This window comes from Papaver somniferum, chromosome 3, assembly GCF_003573695.1.
Source record: "Papaver somniferum cultivar HN1 chromosome 3, ASM357369v1, whole genome shotgun sequence".
NCBI lineage: Eukaryota > Viridiplantae > Streptophyta > Magnoliopsida > Ranunculales > Papaveraceae > Papaver > Papaver somniferum.
The window spans coordinates 212034599-212051536 of NC_039360.1; the positions used below are offsets into that span (position 1 = coordinate 212034599).

The 16938-nt window shown below is 36.2% G+C and overlaps 1 protein-coding gene across 2 annotated transcripts; it reads right to left on the reverse strand.

Moving 5' to 3' along the window:
• Window positions 1-524: 524 nt before the first annotated feature.
• Window positions 525-4005, reverse strand: LOC113358573 (protein OSB2, chloroplastic-like). Of its 2 annotated transcripts, XM_026602172.1 has the most exons (6): window positions 3485-4005; window positions 2462-2600; window positions 1649-1804; window positions 1436-1562; window positions 1048-1175; window positions 525-948 (listed from the first exon to the last, which is right to left on the reverse strand). In XM_026602172.1, exons 1-6 carry the CDS (start codon window positions 3793-3795, stop codon window positions 844-846), a joined length of 966 nt encoding a protein of 321 aa, XP_026457957.1. In that variant the 5' UTR covers window positions 3796-4005; the 3' UTR covers window positions 525-843. The 2 variants fall into 2 exon arrangements, 1 of the variants encoding a protein (XP_026457957.1); XR_003364679.1 differs by lacking the exon at window positions 525-948 and having other exon boundaries at window positions 1263-1562.
• Between the last annotated feature and the right edge of the window lie 12933 nt (window positions 4006-16938).

Sequence of the window (16938 nt, forward strand, 5' to 3'; positions counted from 1 at the left end):
TTAACTTGATGTCAACAGGGTTGAGGGAGTATGTATTCTCTCATACTTGGAGCTGCTTGTTAGTTACTTTGAGAAGATTTTGCTCCTCATACTTGGAGCTGCTTGTTAGTTACCTAGAGAATATTTTAATGCCTTTAAATATCTCCGAGTTTTTTGAGAGAATAATAGGTTTTGGGTTGTTGAGGCTTTTAGTTGCTAAGGTATTTAGAGCAGAGTGTTAGGAAAAGTGTAGTTGCCGAGTTTTTTGGATAGCTGTTTTTTTTTTTTTTTTTTTTTTTTTCTATTTGTTTTAGTTTACAAGGTTTCGAGTTCCCTTAAAACCAAGAATAATAAAGAAAAGGAAAAAAAATGACGAACTCCATTCACCCACGCAACATCATTTTGAGGGTGCTAATTATCACAGGGACCACAGTTTTCTCTTGCCTCAATCAATTCTATAATTTCTTTTTCTAAACCTCTGTTTTCAAATTTTCCTTCATGTATATAAAATTGTGTTGACAGTTGAATTGCCATCTGTTTTAAACTTGCTAGAAAGTTCAAGTGGAAACTGTAATTTAACCTACGTATTGTCAAAGGGGTCTTGTAACATAACTTCCTACAAAATACACTGCAGGGACAGTAAAAACCACAAACTTATTTACATCATCATACTGGTACTCACCAATACAGCATAGTGTAAGTTTGAAAACTTGTTCAATCATCGAGCAAATCAGCATTTACAGGCATCTCCAAACACCATACAACAAAGAGCAGTTTACAAGCTCTGAAAGAACACATTCTGTTCAGGTTAGTGTCATTTGTTAAGTAGTTGTCCAGACCTGCATTCAGCATTTCCAGCTATCTTCATAATGGTTTTGGAGGAGGCAATTTCTCAAATACCCAATCTGGTGAACTACTAAGCCACAATGCTTTGCCCGTATCTTTGTGTTCAAAATCGTGGTTGAATAGCTAAGAAATTCAAACATATTATAATGGGAAAAACAATTACTCAACAAGATCACATTGCGAATAATCAAACAAACCAAAAACATGGGATTGAACAGGTACCTTATCAGATCTCACATCCCACCATTTATCTGGATGCTCAGTTAAGTTCTTCCAGGACGCTTCCTCTGATTCCTTTCTCCAAGAGGAACCTTCTGGTCGTTTTTGATCATTGCTCAAAGAAGAGCCCTCTGCTTTAAAGAACATCATTAGAAAATGTAGATGGAAGCATCACTTGTCCACCGAAAAGAAAAAGGAATTTCACCTAAAGGACACACCAATATTAATCAAGCAAATATACAACGACATCGAAGCCCCGTGTTTTTGTTAGCGGTTGTCTTTGAGATATTGCCACTTTAGACATAATTTTTGTGCCACGGAACTGTCAATATAGATTACCAATAAGCGCATCTATAAGATTCATTGAACAAGCTATTTCGATCAAGCTGACCTTCTTCAGATGCAATTGAAAGTTCAGAAGTTGTTGGAAGTCCAGAAATGGCCCATTTTGGTGCCGTGTTGAGCCATAATGGTTGGCCGCTATCCTTGCGCTTGAAATCTGGGTGTTTTGGTTTTACCTGAACCAACATTAATAATTGTTATTATCTAGCACAAAAGATGCAATGTTAATCAATCATTTATTTTGAGGAGATGAATAGATCACCAATCCATTGAGCTTATCCTTCCTGTAATCAGTCCACTGGCTTGGATTGCCACAAAGGTCTCTCCAAAAGTTATTGAGTACTTGCTTAAGACGTGAGTAATATCTTTCCTTGGCTTGAGAGGTTTCTTCAATAAAGCTTATCTGATGCACCATAACCTACATTGTCGAATGTTAAGTTCATTTCATTCACATCTTAAAGGCATTAACTTACATAGGCTAAAAAAAAAAAAATCGTCTGACAAATGTATTTTAAATTATCACTATATAAAATGATCTTCAAGTGAACATGCCAACCTAAATTAACTGCAATAGAGAATCAAGTACGCTGGTGGAAGAAAGAATGAACTGAGGCCTGATAAGCCAAACATGGAGGCAAATTAAAACAAAATGAGAGTTTGGATGAGATAGGTCAAGTTGTACTGACCCAAATGGGCCAATGCCTAATGCACCCCAGAAACATTTCCCAATACATAATTGTTTCCAAACCCAAGCAATATTCTCCAGTATACACTTGTTCCAGAACCTACACCGGACTATTGCTAAATACTTCAAGAAAATCATGCTCCAGATAGTAAAAAGAGAATATTTAGCTAATAAACTACAGTTGACTTCCAAATCCTAAACTGGCACTTCTTTAATTGCTTCAGCAAAATTCCAAACCAACCATCTTGTTTTTAGATGACGAAGAAACTAATGTGATAAATGAGCAATTATTGACTAGACTCAAATTCCTAATTAGAACACACCTCACTATCACCTGTGATAACTACATGTGAAGAAATTATTTATGTGCTTGGGTTAAGTGAACCATACCTGACCGGTGCAATGACCACATTGTAAAGAGATTTGAGGTGGACCTTCACAGAAATGACCAGCTATGTGAATAAGATCTCTTTCTTTCAAATGGCAAACAGCAGTTTGTGCTAGATGACCTTCGAAGATGATGGGGATCCTGGATATTAGAAAGAGAATGATGCTCAGTCCACATGTATTAAAACTCTAAGAAATTGTCTTTAAGTTTAAACCCATAACCAAACTAAGCAACATGGCAAATACGCATTTTAGCAATGGAAAAGATTTATTGAACTTCCGTTACAGACATACACAGAGGCAACAGCAAAGCAATGAGTAGACACATTTCACCAAATAGATTTGACAGGAGTGTTATAAGGGACTAGTAAGGCAATAACATAAGAGTTGTTTGCTTGTTCCACAGTATACGGGTTATACCATCTGTACTTCAATCGATATTGCCATAAACAATACAAAACAAATATGGGCACATACATCACAATAGTTTCCAAGGACGAGTATAACCATAGTAGATAATTTATGATCTTGTGTCATTTTCTTAATAAAAGATGTAAAGGCTGTACATCTGTACCCCTCTGCCGGAGCATGAGGGATAAGCATTTAATTGATTGATTTTCACTTGTATCTAGCATGACCCTTTGAACCATACTCGTGCCCCACTAAATCACACAATTCCGAACCGTATGACTTGCTATAAGATTTAAGATTCACCAAATTTAAGATATTTCCAAAATGTGTTAATTTAACAACAGCCAAGTGAACACATGTACGTCCCTGGCAGAGAATTAAGCATCATTGATCAGGTTTGCTGCACCTAAATGCAGACTGCCTTATCTCTCTACAATCCTATCCAAGTATCCAACATAATCCTTGAAATTAGGATTGTACAGCATAAACCACATGATTCTTAACCTTATGAACTAAAGAACCCTAGGAATTGCTATAAGATTTATAAAAGTGAAGATATTTTCAATTTGACATGCAAAACGCGATAAGTTAACTCAGTGACGTGCATATACGTACTCAATCGCAGTAGAATGGTCGGCTTCTCCCTGTGAAATAATAGTACCAGCCCAGAACTTTCCATCATCAGATTCTTGGAACTTAATAGGTCTAGAAACAGAACCAACTAAGTTAACCAAATTTGCAACCTTTGATTGCCAAGGTATCGTACTAGGTCTTGGCCAATCACGAGATTTCGAAACTAATTCTGGTTCTTTTGGTGATGTTGAGTAAAGTTGTGATTTTTGAAGAACTAATACCCGATTTAGTATACGGTTAATCGTTGATTGAGATGATAGAGTTTTTATAAATGGTTTACTGAGATGATTCATGGTGGACTGTGTTAGTTGGCGTTGAATTTCAAAGGTTTAGGGGTTTAAGGATGGAATAGGATCAAAAAAGAAGGATGGAATAGAAATGAAAACTTGCCCTAAATCTTTGATCTGTTTCTTTTTATATATGAATCCAAATTCAGGTTCTCTTTTCATCTGATTTTGGTTTAGTTCCTCACGGTATTGCGAGTGTTCATTGGGAGTATTATGTTTTTTTAATAGGTAAATAAACTCTAATTAAATACTTAGAGGGGGTTAGTCCTCGAGTGATTCGGGGTAGTTTAATGTATTTGAATCCCTAGGATTTAGAGGAAATGTGCGAGAGTCTAGACAATTTGGGGGAGTTTGACCCTAACTCTCCGGAAATCTCTTGTTTTTTGAGAGATTTTATCTAAGTACAAAAACATCATGAAACTCTCTCAAACTCCCCCAAACTCCCCAAAATGATAAACTCCCTATGTCTCTAGTGTTTTACGACTAACAGGGAGTTTAAGAGATTCTAATCAAATCTCTCACCACTAACATGGAGTTTAAGGTATTTTGAGGTGGTTTTAGAAACTCCCTAGAAATCTCTCACCACTAACAGAGATTTTAAAAGATTTTGACAAACTCCCCCACGACTAACAGGGGATTTGCCAATTACATTGAAATACGTTAAAATCTCTCATGACCAACACCCTGTTAAGCTGTTAGGCTTTTTTTTTTTTTTTTTTTAAGCAATCGTCGGTGAAATTCGAAGGAATCAGTCAACCCACCGATTCAGACAACACCACCGTACTTAGTTATACAACCACTAGGTATTATCCCGGCCTACGACGGGGGCTCAATCTCTCCGTGGAATATGTGTCCATAATCTATGTCTTAGTTCTTCGGGTGTACTAAAAGATGGCGGGGCCTCTTCTCTTTAGATTTCATGGGAAAAATAAGATTTAAAAAAAGTGATCCGTGATGCCTAGATTTCAATAATTCACGAATAAATGGAACCATAAGCATGATACTGATACAAATAAATTTCCCGCAAAACAAAACAAAAAAATTATGTTGACTTGGCATAAAAGTTGGTAAAATCATGAGAGGAAAAAATACCTGTGAGAAATGTGCATGTAAGATTTCTCAAATACGTATGTAGGAATTATCAATGGGTATTATTATCGTGGTTCCAGTTAATGGCAGGTCCACCCATTAGGAGTCCATTAATTGGTGGTCCATTTCTATAACAAATTAAAATTTTGGACCCAAAGTTTTATCCACTGGTCCAACCACACGTGTGACATTTTTTAAAATACCGAAAACAACCTTGATATACATCAATAACAGAATCAAATCCTAAATCATTTGTTTCATTTTCTCTCTCGGTAAGGAAAGTTCTGGCGATTGGCGATGAAGATTCAAGGTCTTTGATCGATTTGATGAGATTCTGCAAGCAAGATTTTATTCCCTAAATTTACTCCTTCGATTGATCCTTTCTAACACCCCAAAAAAATGGTGAGATTTTTAATTTTTCTTTAGGGCTTAACATTTTCAGTCTTCTTCTTCATTAATCGAGTTTTTTATTTGTTGCAATAATTTGTTTTCGTAGGTTCTTTCTGAAATTTGGGTGATTATTGTGTTAGATCTATTAGTTACAGTAGTACAGATCTAATTATGAATGTTTGACTGTTGATCTATTAATTGGTTTGCATTTTTGATGATCTGTTTGGTTTGGTAATGGAATTTGTTTATTGAGCAGTTCATGTGTTCATTAGAGAACGAAAATTGTTTAGATTATTCAGTAATTGGTGTGGATTGGGTTTATTCAAGGATGATTTTTGTAGTTATAAACATATAAAAGCTTACCAGGGATGTTATCTGTTGATTTACATAATGAATAGAGGCCTGTTTTTTCCTTAAAAAGAACTGAATGAATTGAGTGTATTTTGATGTATTGTCGAGAAATTGAGTACATCTTCTATAGACTGGATTTTGATTATGCAGGATATTTGATGAATTGACTGGAAATGAATTGAGTACATCTTTTATAGACTGGAAAATGAATTGACTTTATATTTATTGTAGTTTTGAAACTACAAATTGTGTACGTCTGTTATAGATTGGAAATAATGAACTAGTATCATACTGAATGCAATGTTGCTCTACTCTTTTTGGATCTTGGTGAGTATATATTTCATGTACTGAGACTTCTCACTTCTCAGTATAAAGATAATGATACAAAATCAGTGAATTAATACGTTTCTGACTATCAAAATGGTTACTTGTGCACATGTAGCCATTGCAGATGGTCGATTAGTATCATCGAAATGTGGTTGTTAAGTAATTTTGTCAGTGTATAATCGCTGCACTTCATAAAAATCAGTGTATAAACGATGTACAATGTTATTTTCTCAAGGTATAAAGGCCACACTTCAGAAAATGTCAGTCTATAAGCGCTGCACTTCAGGAAAATTCAGTATATAAATGTTGTGTTGCGTTATTTGTCAATGCAATTTGGTGGTTTGGTAACCTTGCATTCTGAATTTGTTTTGTGTTTATTTTTTGTTACTAGATTTAATCATTTTAGTTTAACCTTGTGCATATGTTAATGCCAATGTTACCACAATCCTAAACCTCGTTTAGCTTACATTTGATAGTCACAGAGTATATACACTGCACTGCCAAAAAGACACAATGTATATATATGTTGCACTGCTGAAAAGTCAGGGTGTATATATGATGCATCGCTGACAAAATCCCAGTGTGTATGCGCTGCACTGCTAAAAAATCTATGTATAATTGCTATATTGTGATATTTCTCAGGTTATAAACGCTACACTCAAGAGAAAATCGTTGCATAAACGATGTACTTTGTACTTCCTAACTTTATATATGGCGAAGCTTTCATACGCAGGTACTGTGTTATTTCTCGCCAGATTTCATTACTATCAGGAGTAGTTTAAACCAATGGCTGAGTAGTGGTCCTTGTCAATGATTTAGCTGACAGTAGTGCTTCTAATCCAGAGGATTATCCTGAGTTTATTTTTTGATTTTTGGTAATTTTTGGTTTTGTTAAATTAGATCTTTGAGATCTTCGCCACGACTTCACTTAAAATTTTAATTTATATTCCGTTTCGTTAATGGTGTTGATGGTGTTGTTCATTTTGTACTCAAAAGGTAGCGGTGCTACTAGACTTTACAAGCAGTTGATAAACAAACAAGAGATCTAAAGCAAACGTCTACAAGATATGTAAGTTTATCCTCTCTTATTGTGTAAATTACAGTACACCATGATTTACTACAGACTCATCTCTCTGCTGTGAAGACAAGTGCACCATTTGCCAAAATGAAATTTACATCGTCCTGATTTGTGTTTGTGCCGCATTATGCATAGGTGTTAGATGGAATTTGTTATATTTTCAAATGCTATCCCTGTTATGATAGTTAAAATCCACTGAAATATGAGTGTGCAAATATGTACTGACACAATTGTGAAAGGAAGAATTGTTATCTTAGCAGTATGCAAAGGTTTTAGATGGAACTAATTGTCTTTTCGAATGCAATCCCTGTTATGATGTTTAAAATCCAATAGAATTATGATTGTCGCTAATATGTACTGACCGTTGTGAAAGGAATAATTTCCTTTATTTGCATTACGCATAGGTATGTTGTCTGAACATACCAATAATGTTACTATGAAATTTTGTAGATTTGCTTGCATTATATGAATCGGGGAATAAGAATTTTTCATAGTACATAAATGACGTACTCTTAAAAATCAATTTCCATTTGTTCCTATTGTATCTGCCACTTGACTATTTTGTTGTCTTCCACATTATGTTAATTTAAAATGGTATCTAAAATGTATGTTAATTTTGCTGGAATTCAAGTCCATTAATGAGAGGTAAGAAATAAATTTCTTAGCTATAATATCAATTGAACTTTCTTTCTTGTATGTACGCTTTCTGAGGTTGAAGATGTTTATGATGTTGCTTGTATGGAGAGATAATCCCAGTAGCTCCTGCACAGATACCTTCTACACGGATCTAAAAATGAAGTAGCAGTAGGTCAATGTGTACTAAATTCTTATTTGGCGAAGCCTTCATACACAGGTTTGTTTAGAATCTAACATAATAGAGGGAAATCACAGGGAAACTTGATATTGTTATGAGCTCATTTAGTCACTTAGATGGGGGAACTCTGTCCATAAATGGATTTTTTTGTGTAAAAAATTGTACATAAATCATGTACTCAGGGAAAACCACAGTGCATAAATGATGTACTGTACAAAAACCACAGTACATATACCATACACTCTATAAAATTCATTTTATTTTGCCGCCTTCCATGCAAGATGGAAGTATTAAAGTGTACGTATCACAGATGGATAGAAATGACTAATTATTTTGATTTACAGGTTAACATTTTCTGGTGCATGTAATGTACCGCATGTTTGTGCTTAAGATAACCATCTTCCTCTATTTCATTTTAGAAGGGACCTGAATGTCGATACAAGAGGAAGGATACAAGTTTAGGAAAGGATATGCCCTCTCTGTATTTGTAACATGAACAAGCCTGTTATATTTTGTGTTTAAGAGAGAAAGCAAATGTGAGACTGATCTAAGGAAATGGGATCTATGCAGATGATGGAAGCTTGTGACTCTCATACTGCATTACCATGAGTTTGGAGTGTTTTGTGCAGACCAACTACACTTGGTGACTGACCTGTGGGGAACATTATCTTTTGTATCTTTTTTATTTTTGGTTCTCAAATGCCCAACTACACAAGTCAACTGAATGATCTCATTTATCAGTGGGAGATATAGAGAGGAAAAGGGAGGGAAAATAGGTCTTGTTAGCTTTTATATTTGAACATTAGCCAAATGTTTTGTATAGAAGTCGAAAGGGATGAACGGAAAGAAGGGGTGTCTTCTTTGCCGATTTCCCTTTTAAAAAAAATTGTTGTTTCGTTCCAAGGTCGCCCACTCTCATACAATAGTCAAGTACTGTACTGTTAAGTTATGGATTAGATGATAATGTAAAAAAGAAAAAACTTTTGTTCTTTCCTTGTTATTCATACCATCAACTCAAAATCCAAATTTTGAACCCAAATTTACTAAATAAGACCTACTTTTTTCAGTACAGCTAATATGTACCTACAATTTTTCCAGTATAGCTAATATGTAGCTACATTTTTCAGTATAACTGTTATGTACGTACAATTTTTCTCAGTACAGCCGATATATGTACCGATAGCTTCTTTTTCTTCAGTATAGGGGATATGTGCCAATGTGTGCCTACCGTTGAAAATGTCAAAACTTACCTAATTTCTTTTTGGTCCAGTCGATATACAGTGACAGTACATCATATACGTACTGTTGGATCATATAATGTAAAATAAATTTGAGAACGCAAAAACAGGATGACATGGCTATAAGTCAGTATTATCAACCCTTGAGTTTCTATGAGATATCATGTCATATACCAAAGTGCAATTTCTAAACCATCAGATAAGTTGGGGCTTGATTTGCTTGATGTTTCTCACAATCAGTTCACGGGTGAAATTTCTTTGGGGATCACAGAGTAGCAGAACTTACAAGGGTTGATTCTTTCTCATAATCGTCTTAGTCGAGAAATTCCTGCAAGAATTGGAAACTGAACATATCTTCAAGCGAATGATTCTTCGTCTAGTTTTTGATGATTTTATATGATTTCTTCACCACTGATATAGATTTTGATGATTCTCGTTTTTGTTTCTTACTCATTTTTGATAAATCAATAGTTGATGCATGTTTTGATGATTTTTGTTTCCGTTTCTATTCCTTTTTGATCGATCAATAGAAGAAACCTAGGGTTAGGTTGGATTTTTTTTCTTGCTTTCCTCTGTAGTTCGTAAAAGTACTTTGAGTTTTTCCCCAATAGAACGATGAGATACTACTCACACGTTTGGAACAGGGGTTGTATATGTCTTTTCCATATTTTAAATAAATATGGACCCTAGGCTAAGTTATTATTCCGGATGGACCCTACTATAAATATTTATTTGGGCCTAGGACCAACAAACAAATTTTCCAATACGTATACGTGAAACTATTTTTGTTTTCTCTTACTTTTGCAAGTGCATATATAAAGCTAATTGGCAGCAAATACAACGAAGCTCACTACGGGTGAAAGGAAACGGCAGAGGAGTTGTTACCTTTATAGGAGAACAGAGAATATATATAAACTCTACATGAGGAGCTCATCTATCAAATCCATAAATTAACAGAAAAAATCTCCAATGTAAAATCAAACTTGAATATCATAATTATTGTGCTCACCTTCTGCTCTAACTTCAGCTGTATTAATAACATTTCCTCAGTAATCCGATTTGATCTCTTAGCTCGCTCTAGTACCGCCACTTTATGATCATTCAAATATGATGGGGCTTCTGTTGGTCCAGATACTACCGTCACAACTTCCTCTACCACTTTTACTTTCTTCCACTGTGTTTTGTACCTCGATTTTGTTTTACTTCTCACTTGAACACTTTATTTTAGCTGCCACATAACCTTTGTGATCTGGAAGGATGCAGGGGACGTGAGCATCACATCTGCTTGAATATGCATTTAAGCTTGCCATAAATTCCCAGGACTCTTCCACACTTTAGCTTGTCACAAATAGACCTATTAGTTTCTTATATTCATCACATACACAGATCTCAAAGCCCATCTTCTTGACATCATAGATTTTGTGTATAAACCTTTAATGAAATTCATGCCTACAACACGTATTGCATCGCAAGAAAAAGAAGAAATAAATTTGCATAGCTTCTATCAGCCTCAAAAGTGGCCCAGAGTAGTATGAACTACTGTTAACATAATTCATCTGTAAACAGACAAAAGCTTAATTAGATTCAAAGCAAAGAAGAACTTCCTCGGAATAGCTTAAACAGTCTGTGTCATTGTTTATGTGAATCAAGTCCATTACTGATTCTGTGAAGTAACTTAGAAATCTTACCGATGGACCAAATTTGTTTAATCCAATAGTCAAACAACTTTGAAAGTAATATCTATCCAAAGTAATGAAGTTTTAGACGGAAAAACTGAGTTCTTTCGTAAAACAAAATTGGTTCATAAAAATAAAGTTTAGACGGAAAAGTATAAGCCAAAGTAACGAAGATTGAAAAATTACAATATTCATAAAAGTAACCTAAATCTCTTTCCCAGTGATTTTTTTTCTTGTTTATCTCCTTGCCAATCTATGAAACAACTAATTTGCGGGACGTGCTGTTGGATGACAGACTATAATATCAACTAATAGAGGCTTTGGCTAGTAATCTTCCTAGTTTGGTATTGGTGCACGAACAACTAATTCGCGAGATGTGTTGTTGGATGGTAGTTTGCCATTGGCAACATAAATATTGCCTAATATTTTCTTAACATTGCCAACCCTAAAAGTTATCTTTACTAACCAAGTCTTCATCTTGCCTTATTTTTTCTTTCTATTTTAACATCTATTATCAGCGAAGAGGATGAAGAAGAAACATCTCTCCCTCAGTTTCAAAAAAAAGTCTCTCGCTCCCTCTCCCTCTCTTGTTAAGCGAACCTCAAAAAATTCTTTCGACTTTGATCCAAAACACAAAGCCAATAATTGGTCTCGGCCGCATGATGGCTAATGTCAATGGTAATCTTTGACTCAAAATCAAACAACCAATAATCAATCTAGGCCGTAGGATGACCAAAATCAAGGGTCTTAATTGACCCATAGACAGACAGACTTCTTCCTTATAATATAGATAGTTAGCCTTTATTTCAGGGTGTGCAATATGATTTGGTACATCCAAATTGAAGTTTTTTTTTTTTTTAACTCTACACCGGGATAGCCTAGTTACAATTGATATCTCAAAAGATAGAGTAGACTAGTGTTTTCCTAGATTTGGTACACCCCTAATATTCTGTAAACTATAACCTATTGCATTATTCACTAGTGCATTGACCCGCCTAGTGTTTTCCTATGCTATGTTCTCAGCTGAACTCTCAATACTGGCATAACATGACGATTAATGTTCACTCGCAGCGGAGTAGCATGAATCTCCCGAAGTGTCAGTATTGAGACCTGCATGAAAATAATCATGTAGGATACACCACCCTCTGACAAAGAGATCAGCGCGTTCACACATTTTTTAATTAAAAGTTAGCGCGATCGAACACATTTTAATTCCTTACGGAAAATCTAGATTGTCCGTATCAGTCTTAAAAAATGATCAAGGCCGCACGATTTGGACACACAATTTAAATGGCTTAATCTACTCCTAGCGGAACTAGGCAATCACAGGATGACCACCGGTTGGCCCGCTAATACCCTAACCGGTTGGACTGCATCTAGCACACTCCAACGTCATCGAACGCTAACCCCAAACATGGGTGATCGCGCTGTTGAAAATAGCTCAAACGAGCTAAGGCCGACAAAAACGGTCAAAAAAAATATCACGACCGTCTAAATTAGCTAGCCTAGTTGTACGGCTTAGATCTTCCCTCGAATGATCAAGAGGGTACTAGCGTGATCACCAACGACCCAACTACATTCTTGGTCGATCGACCTGCCCGCGGCAAACCAGAAACGCGTTGAATCACGCGACCAAAGAAGGGTGATCGCACAGCCTTTAACCCTAAATTGAATAAGCGGCGTTATACAACTGTCGCAAATCAATCGTGTCCATCCATCTTCGCCAACCTAGTAGGACGACCTAGATCCAGTTTCAGGCGGATAACGAGGTGCTGGCGCGTTCACTGGCGACCCAGCTCAATACCTGGTTGATCGAACTGCGCATAAAAATCCAAGAGCGCGTCAAACCGTTTGCCCAAAGTAGCGCGAATCATCTTGTCCATCCAACTTCGCTAGCCTGGTTTAACGGCAATGAACAACTGTCGCAAATCATCTTGTCCATCCAACTTCGCTAGCCTGGTTGGATGACGAAGATTTATTTTCAGAAAACCAACAGGGTAGCATTGTGATCACCAGCCACCCCTCCCCCACAGGGAGCTATCGACCGAGTGATAGCTCCCCCATAGGGTCCTCAAACGATCACCCAAAGGTGGTCGGTCGTGCTACTTTCTTAAGACACAATTCGTGACTGATTCGATCGAGCTCTAAAACAACAATGCTTCTAGCACATCAATTATTTTTCAGCTGCTTATTTGAAAGCGATGCTTTATACACATCGATTATAAGCAATGTTATGCAAATATTGACTTCATGAATAACTTATTATTTAAACTAATAACGATGCGTGCTATTCTTTGCGGCAAGTCCCACGACTTTACCCATTTATTCGAGACATCAAACGTGTCACAAACTGGGGGATGCTCACTGGGGCATTGGTCTGGCGGTTTACAGCGTGCAACGCGCCCACTACGAGAAAGTGTCAGGAAAGGACGGGAGGTTAACAACAATGAGGGTAGTGGGTGAAGGTGTGACCAGTCTTCCCTCATAATGGAAACACGATGATCACCACCTTCCGCACAGCTCCACTTCTATACTACTTAACTTCCACCACTTCCTATGAGATCAGGGTGCGCTCAATGACTTGTATAAATAGGTTTTTCAACCTATTTTAAAAACAACAAGTGTTATCAACACAAGTAGCCAAAAACCATTTTTCTGATACAAGTCATAAAACAGCCACACCTTCATAATTCAACTTTCTGATCTCAAACACCTTCTTCGCTTCCCTAAGATCAACCCTTATCCTTCACTTTGTGACAGAATTGAATCTGGAACGGCCATTTCTTGGTTTAGGACAGAGTCTTACATATTGATCTCTCGAATCTAACCGTGCAGTGCATTTGTTTAGGGTTTGAATTCGTTTCTCATTAACACATCCAAATTTACCAAAAACAACAGAATCAGTTTTTACCCCTAAACACAAGCCAGTGGATTAGATCCCTTATTTGATTGATGTACCCAAAATAAATTCCTTTCAATTGAAGTCAGATTGTTGATGAGTTTATTTCGTAACTTAAAAGTACCCATTTGATAAGTTGGAACTGAATTAAGAACATGCTTAACCATTGTAGACCTCTGTAGCGCCCCTAAAGCTAGCAGCTGACTAATCCAAAGATCAACTATAAAATGAGGCACTAAGGATGTACAACATAAACTTAAGCATTCAACTAACAAATCTAATACAAAAGTTAACCCAAAAATTAGCCCCGCTCTGAAATATATATACAAAAACTCCTCTCAAATGATACATATTCAATAGTGATGTTGGTGATTCTGATGTGTTCGGGTGATACTTGTTACGTAGGTAGGCATTGTCAGGCTACGTGAACCTAGACAGGACAACTGCATTCTTGTATCACTAGGCATAGAAGGGAGACTTGCTTCTATTAATAGACCGATAGATTTATTATAGAGTATCTTCCCTCGTAATTATAACCAGTAACTTATTGACATAGAAACTAGTCTTTTAAACCTAGAGACACAAATTTTAGTTGTAGAAATCCATATAGGTTTGTGATTTGTATTATGTTGTTTGCGCCTAGACAAGAAATATGATTATTCTTTAAAGTGGGGAATTTTTAAGACTATAAGGATGGTTTTATTTTCGAGGACGAAAACGTATAAGGTGGGGAGAATGTAAAGACCCTCAAGCTCGTCAACGCTATTTGACGGGTGTAGCGATGATCAAGAGACGTCTTAGCCGATAATAACTCGATTAGTTTAACACGAACGTTAATTAATAGAAATTAATCTAACAGTAACTTAGATTCGAAACTAGCATAATTATATAGGTCTCGAAAAGTTATGCGAGATGGACTACTCGGGCGTGTCAATCGGACACTGGATGAAGCAGATATCATCAAATTAGTTTGAAGGGAAAAATAGTCTTTTTTCTTTAGACCAACCTGGGATGCCCATATCCAAATCGTTGGGTGTATCAGTTACTTTGAATTGGTATTATCTACACCTAATCGAGAAGATTTATTCATTCTTTTCTTTCTTCTTCTTCTTGTTTCTTCTTCCTTCTTCTTCTCTGTTCATCTTCTGCCGAAGTTTTAGAAAACAGATCAGTGATTTTGTGATCGGTAGGAGGTGAAGAAGATCATGGAGTAGTTGATAGTGATGGTGTTTTTGTCTGTTGTTGATTCAAACTCGAAGGAGGAGGTGAATTAGAAGTTAGGGGTCTAGATGGATTATGAATTTGTAAGGAACTGAGATGTGTACTGAGTTGTTAGTAAATCAAGACAAAGAGGGTTGTTGTTCGATTAAAGTTGTGAGGTTGTTTTAAAGTTGAATCAAGAGTTAGGGTTTTCTCAGAGATTGAATTAGGGTTTGTGAGAAAATCCAAGGAAGATGAAATTGAAGGTTTAGAAGTCTGATTGAAGATGGGTTTGTCTCGAATTAAGAGTTAAGGATTGATTTTGAAGATGAGAGTGTTGTATTTAAATTAGGGTTTATGTTCTGTTCTTCCCCAAATTAGAAGTTAGAGTTTATGCATGTTGATTTGGGTTCGAATTAGAGAAGTGTTGATTTGATGATTACTTTAGGGTTTTGTTGAGAACCAGTGATGAGATTGATTAAGGATGGGTGTTTGGAGATTGATTAATTTAAGGTAACAACAGTTGAAATTGATGAAGCAACGGTTCAGGGGAGGCTAATATTTGAGTAAGTCTTTATGCTGTTTAATTACAGTAGTTGAAGTTGAAGTGGAATCGTGTATAACCTGATGAGGTTGGAATTATAGTTGGTGTTATTGATCTGATTTGTTAACTGTGTTGTAGTGAAGTGGTGTCACAGATGGAAGTATATTTAGAGAGGAATAATTGTTCAGTGTTTGTGATGAAGTCTTAGTTAGACTAGAGATGAGTTTGAGATGAATGTGCAATTATGAAGTTGGGATTGTTGCATGAATGAAATGAGTTAGAAGGGATGTGATTTCAGTAAAGATATTAATGAACCGAGGATAGTGTGTATGAATCAAGTGGTGGTAGTGATGCTGCTTAATTGATTGTATTAGGTTGAAGCTTAATTAGATTAGTAAATTGAGATGGTAGTGTGTTTGTGTTAATGAATTGGGTTTTAATTGAGTTGAGCCAGTAACACTGTCGGAGTGAGATAAACAAGGATTGAATTTGAATATCGATGAGAATGGTTTGTATTGAATATATGAACTGTTGGTTGGTTCTGTTGAGTGTGGAGATGTGGTTGAGCAGAATTGAAATATTGTGAGAAAGGGTGTTGATAATGAGGATTGTAGGATTATAGTTAGTGCTTCCAGTGCATGCTTGCAACTGCAATTGCAGGTAAACTTAGAATGCATTTGTAATTGAAATTCAAATTTTGTCTGAGAATGAATGTATAATTTTAGTTTCGTAGATTTGAAATGTTAATGAAGTAGAGTTGGGAATGAAGTTATGGCAGGGAGGAATATTGCTCAGTTTGAGCTTAGTCTAGTGTGTTGAGTCTTGTGATGCAGCATTATGGTGCAGTTCAGCTTTGGCATTTGCAAAGGCTTTGGCCTTGAGTTTTCTTGCCAGTTAGATGTTTGACTGATTCTTTGTGTCTGACTTAGTTAATCTGACTGAGTTAAATTTAACCTTGTCTTGACCTGAGTTGAAGCAGTTGACCTGACCTTGACCATTTGACCAGGACCATACCTTTGACCTAGACTTAGTTGGTTGATATGTGACTGTCAGTTCGACCATTAGCGGTTGTTAGTTGACTAGGATGAACCCTATTTTTCCTAAATTGATGTTTCAGACCTCTTGTGGTCCGAATTGGCTTTTGGTTCCTTCTACAAGGTTGTAGATCTTCATTAGACTTATTTATTGGACTATAGAACCAACCTAATTGAATTAGTAAACCTTTGATATGATAAATATAAATAATATAAGGTGTAGAAGTCATAAATTGGCTTAGAAAAATTAGATAGACTTGTACGCTTCTTGTGTGAGCCATTTTGGCTAGTTTCTTAGACTTCTTGTGTGATTAACAGTTAGTCTATATTAACAACGATCGACTCAAGGATGAACCAGTGGACCGTGGATCTCGAGGTAGGCGAGGCTTTCATCAAAAGTGGTGGGAATCGATAACGAAATCTCTTGGATTCATTATGGTTTAACAAATCTTTATGTTGTGAAATTCATGCATATCTTTGTGTGGTATAAGATGTGTGCCGACACTATA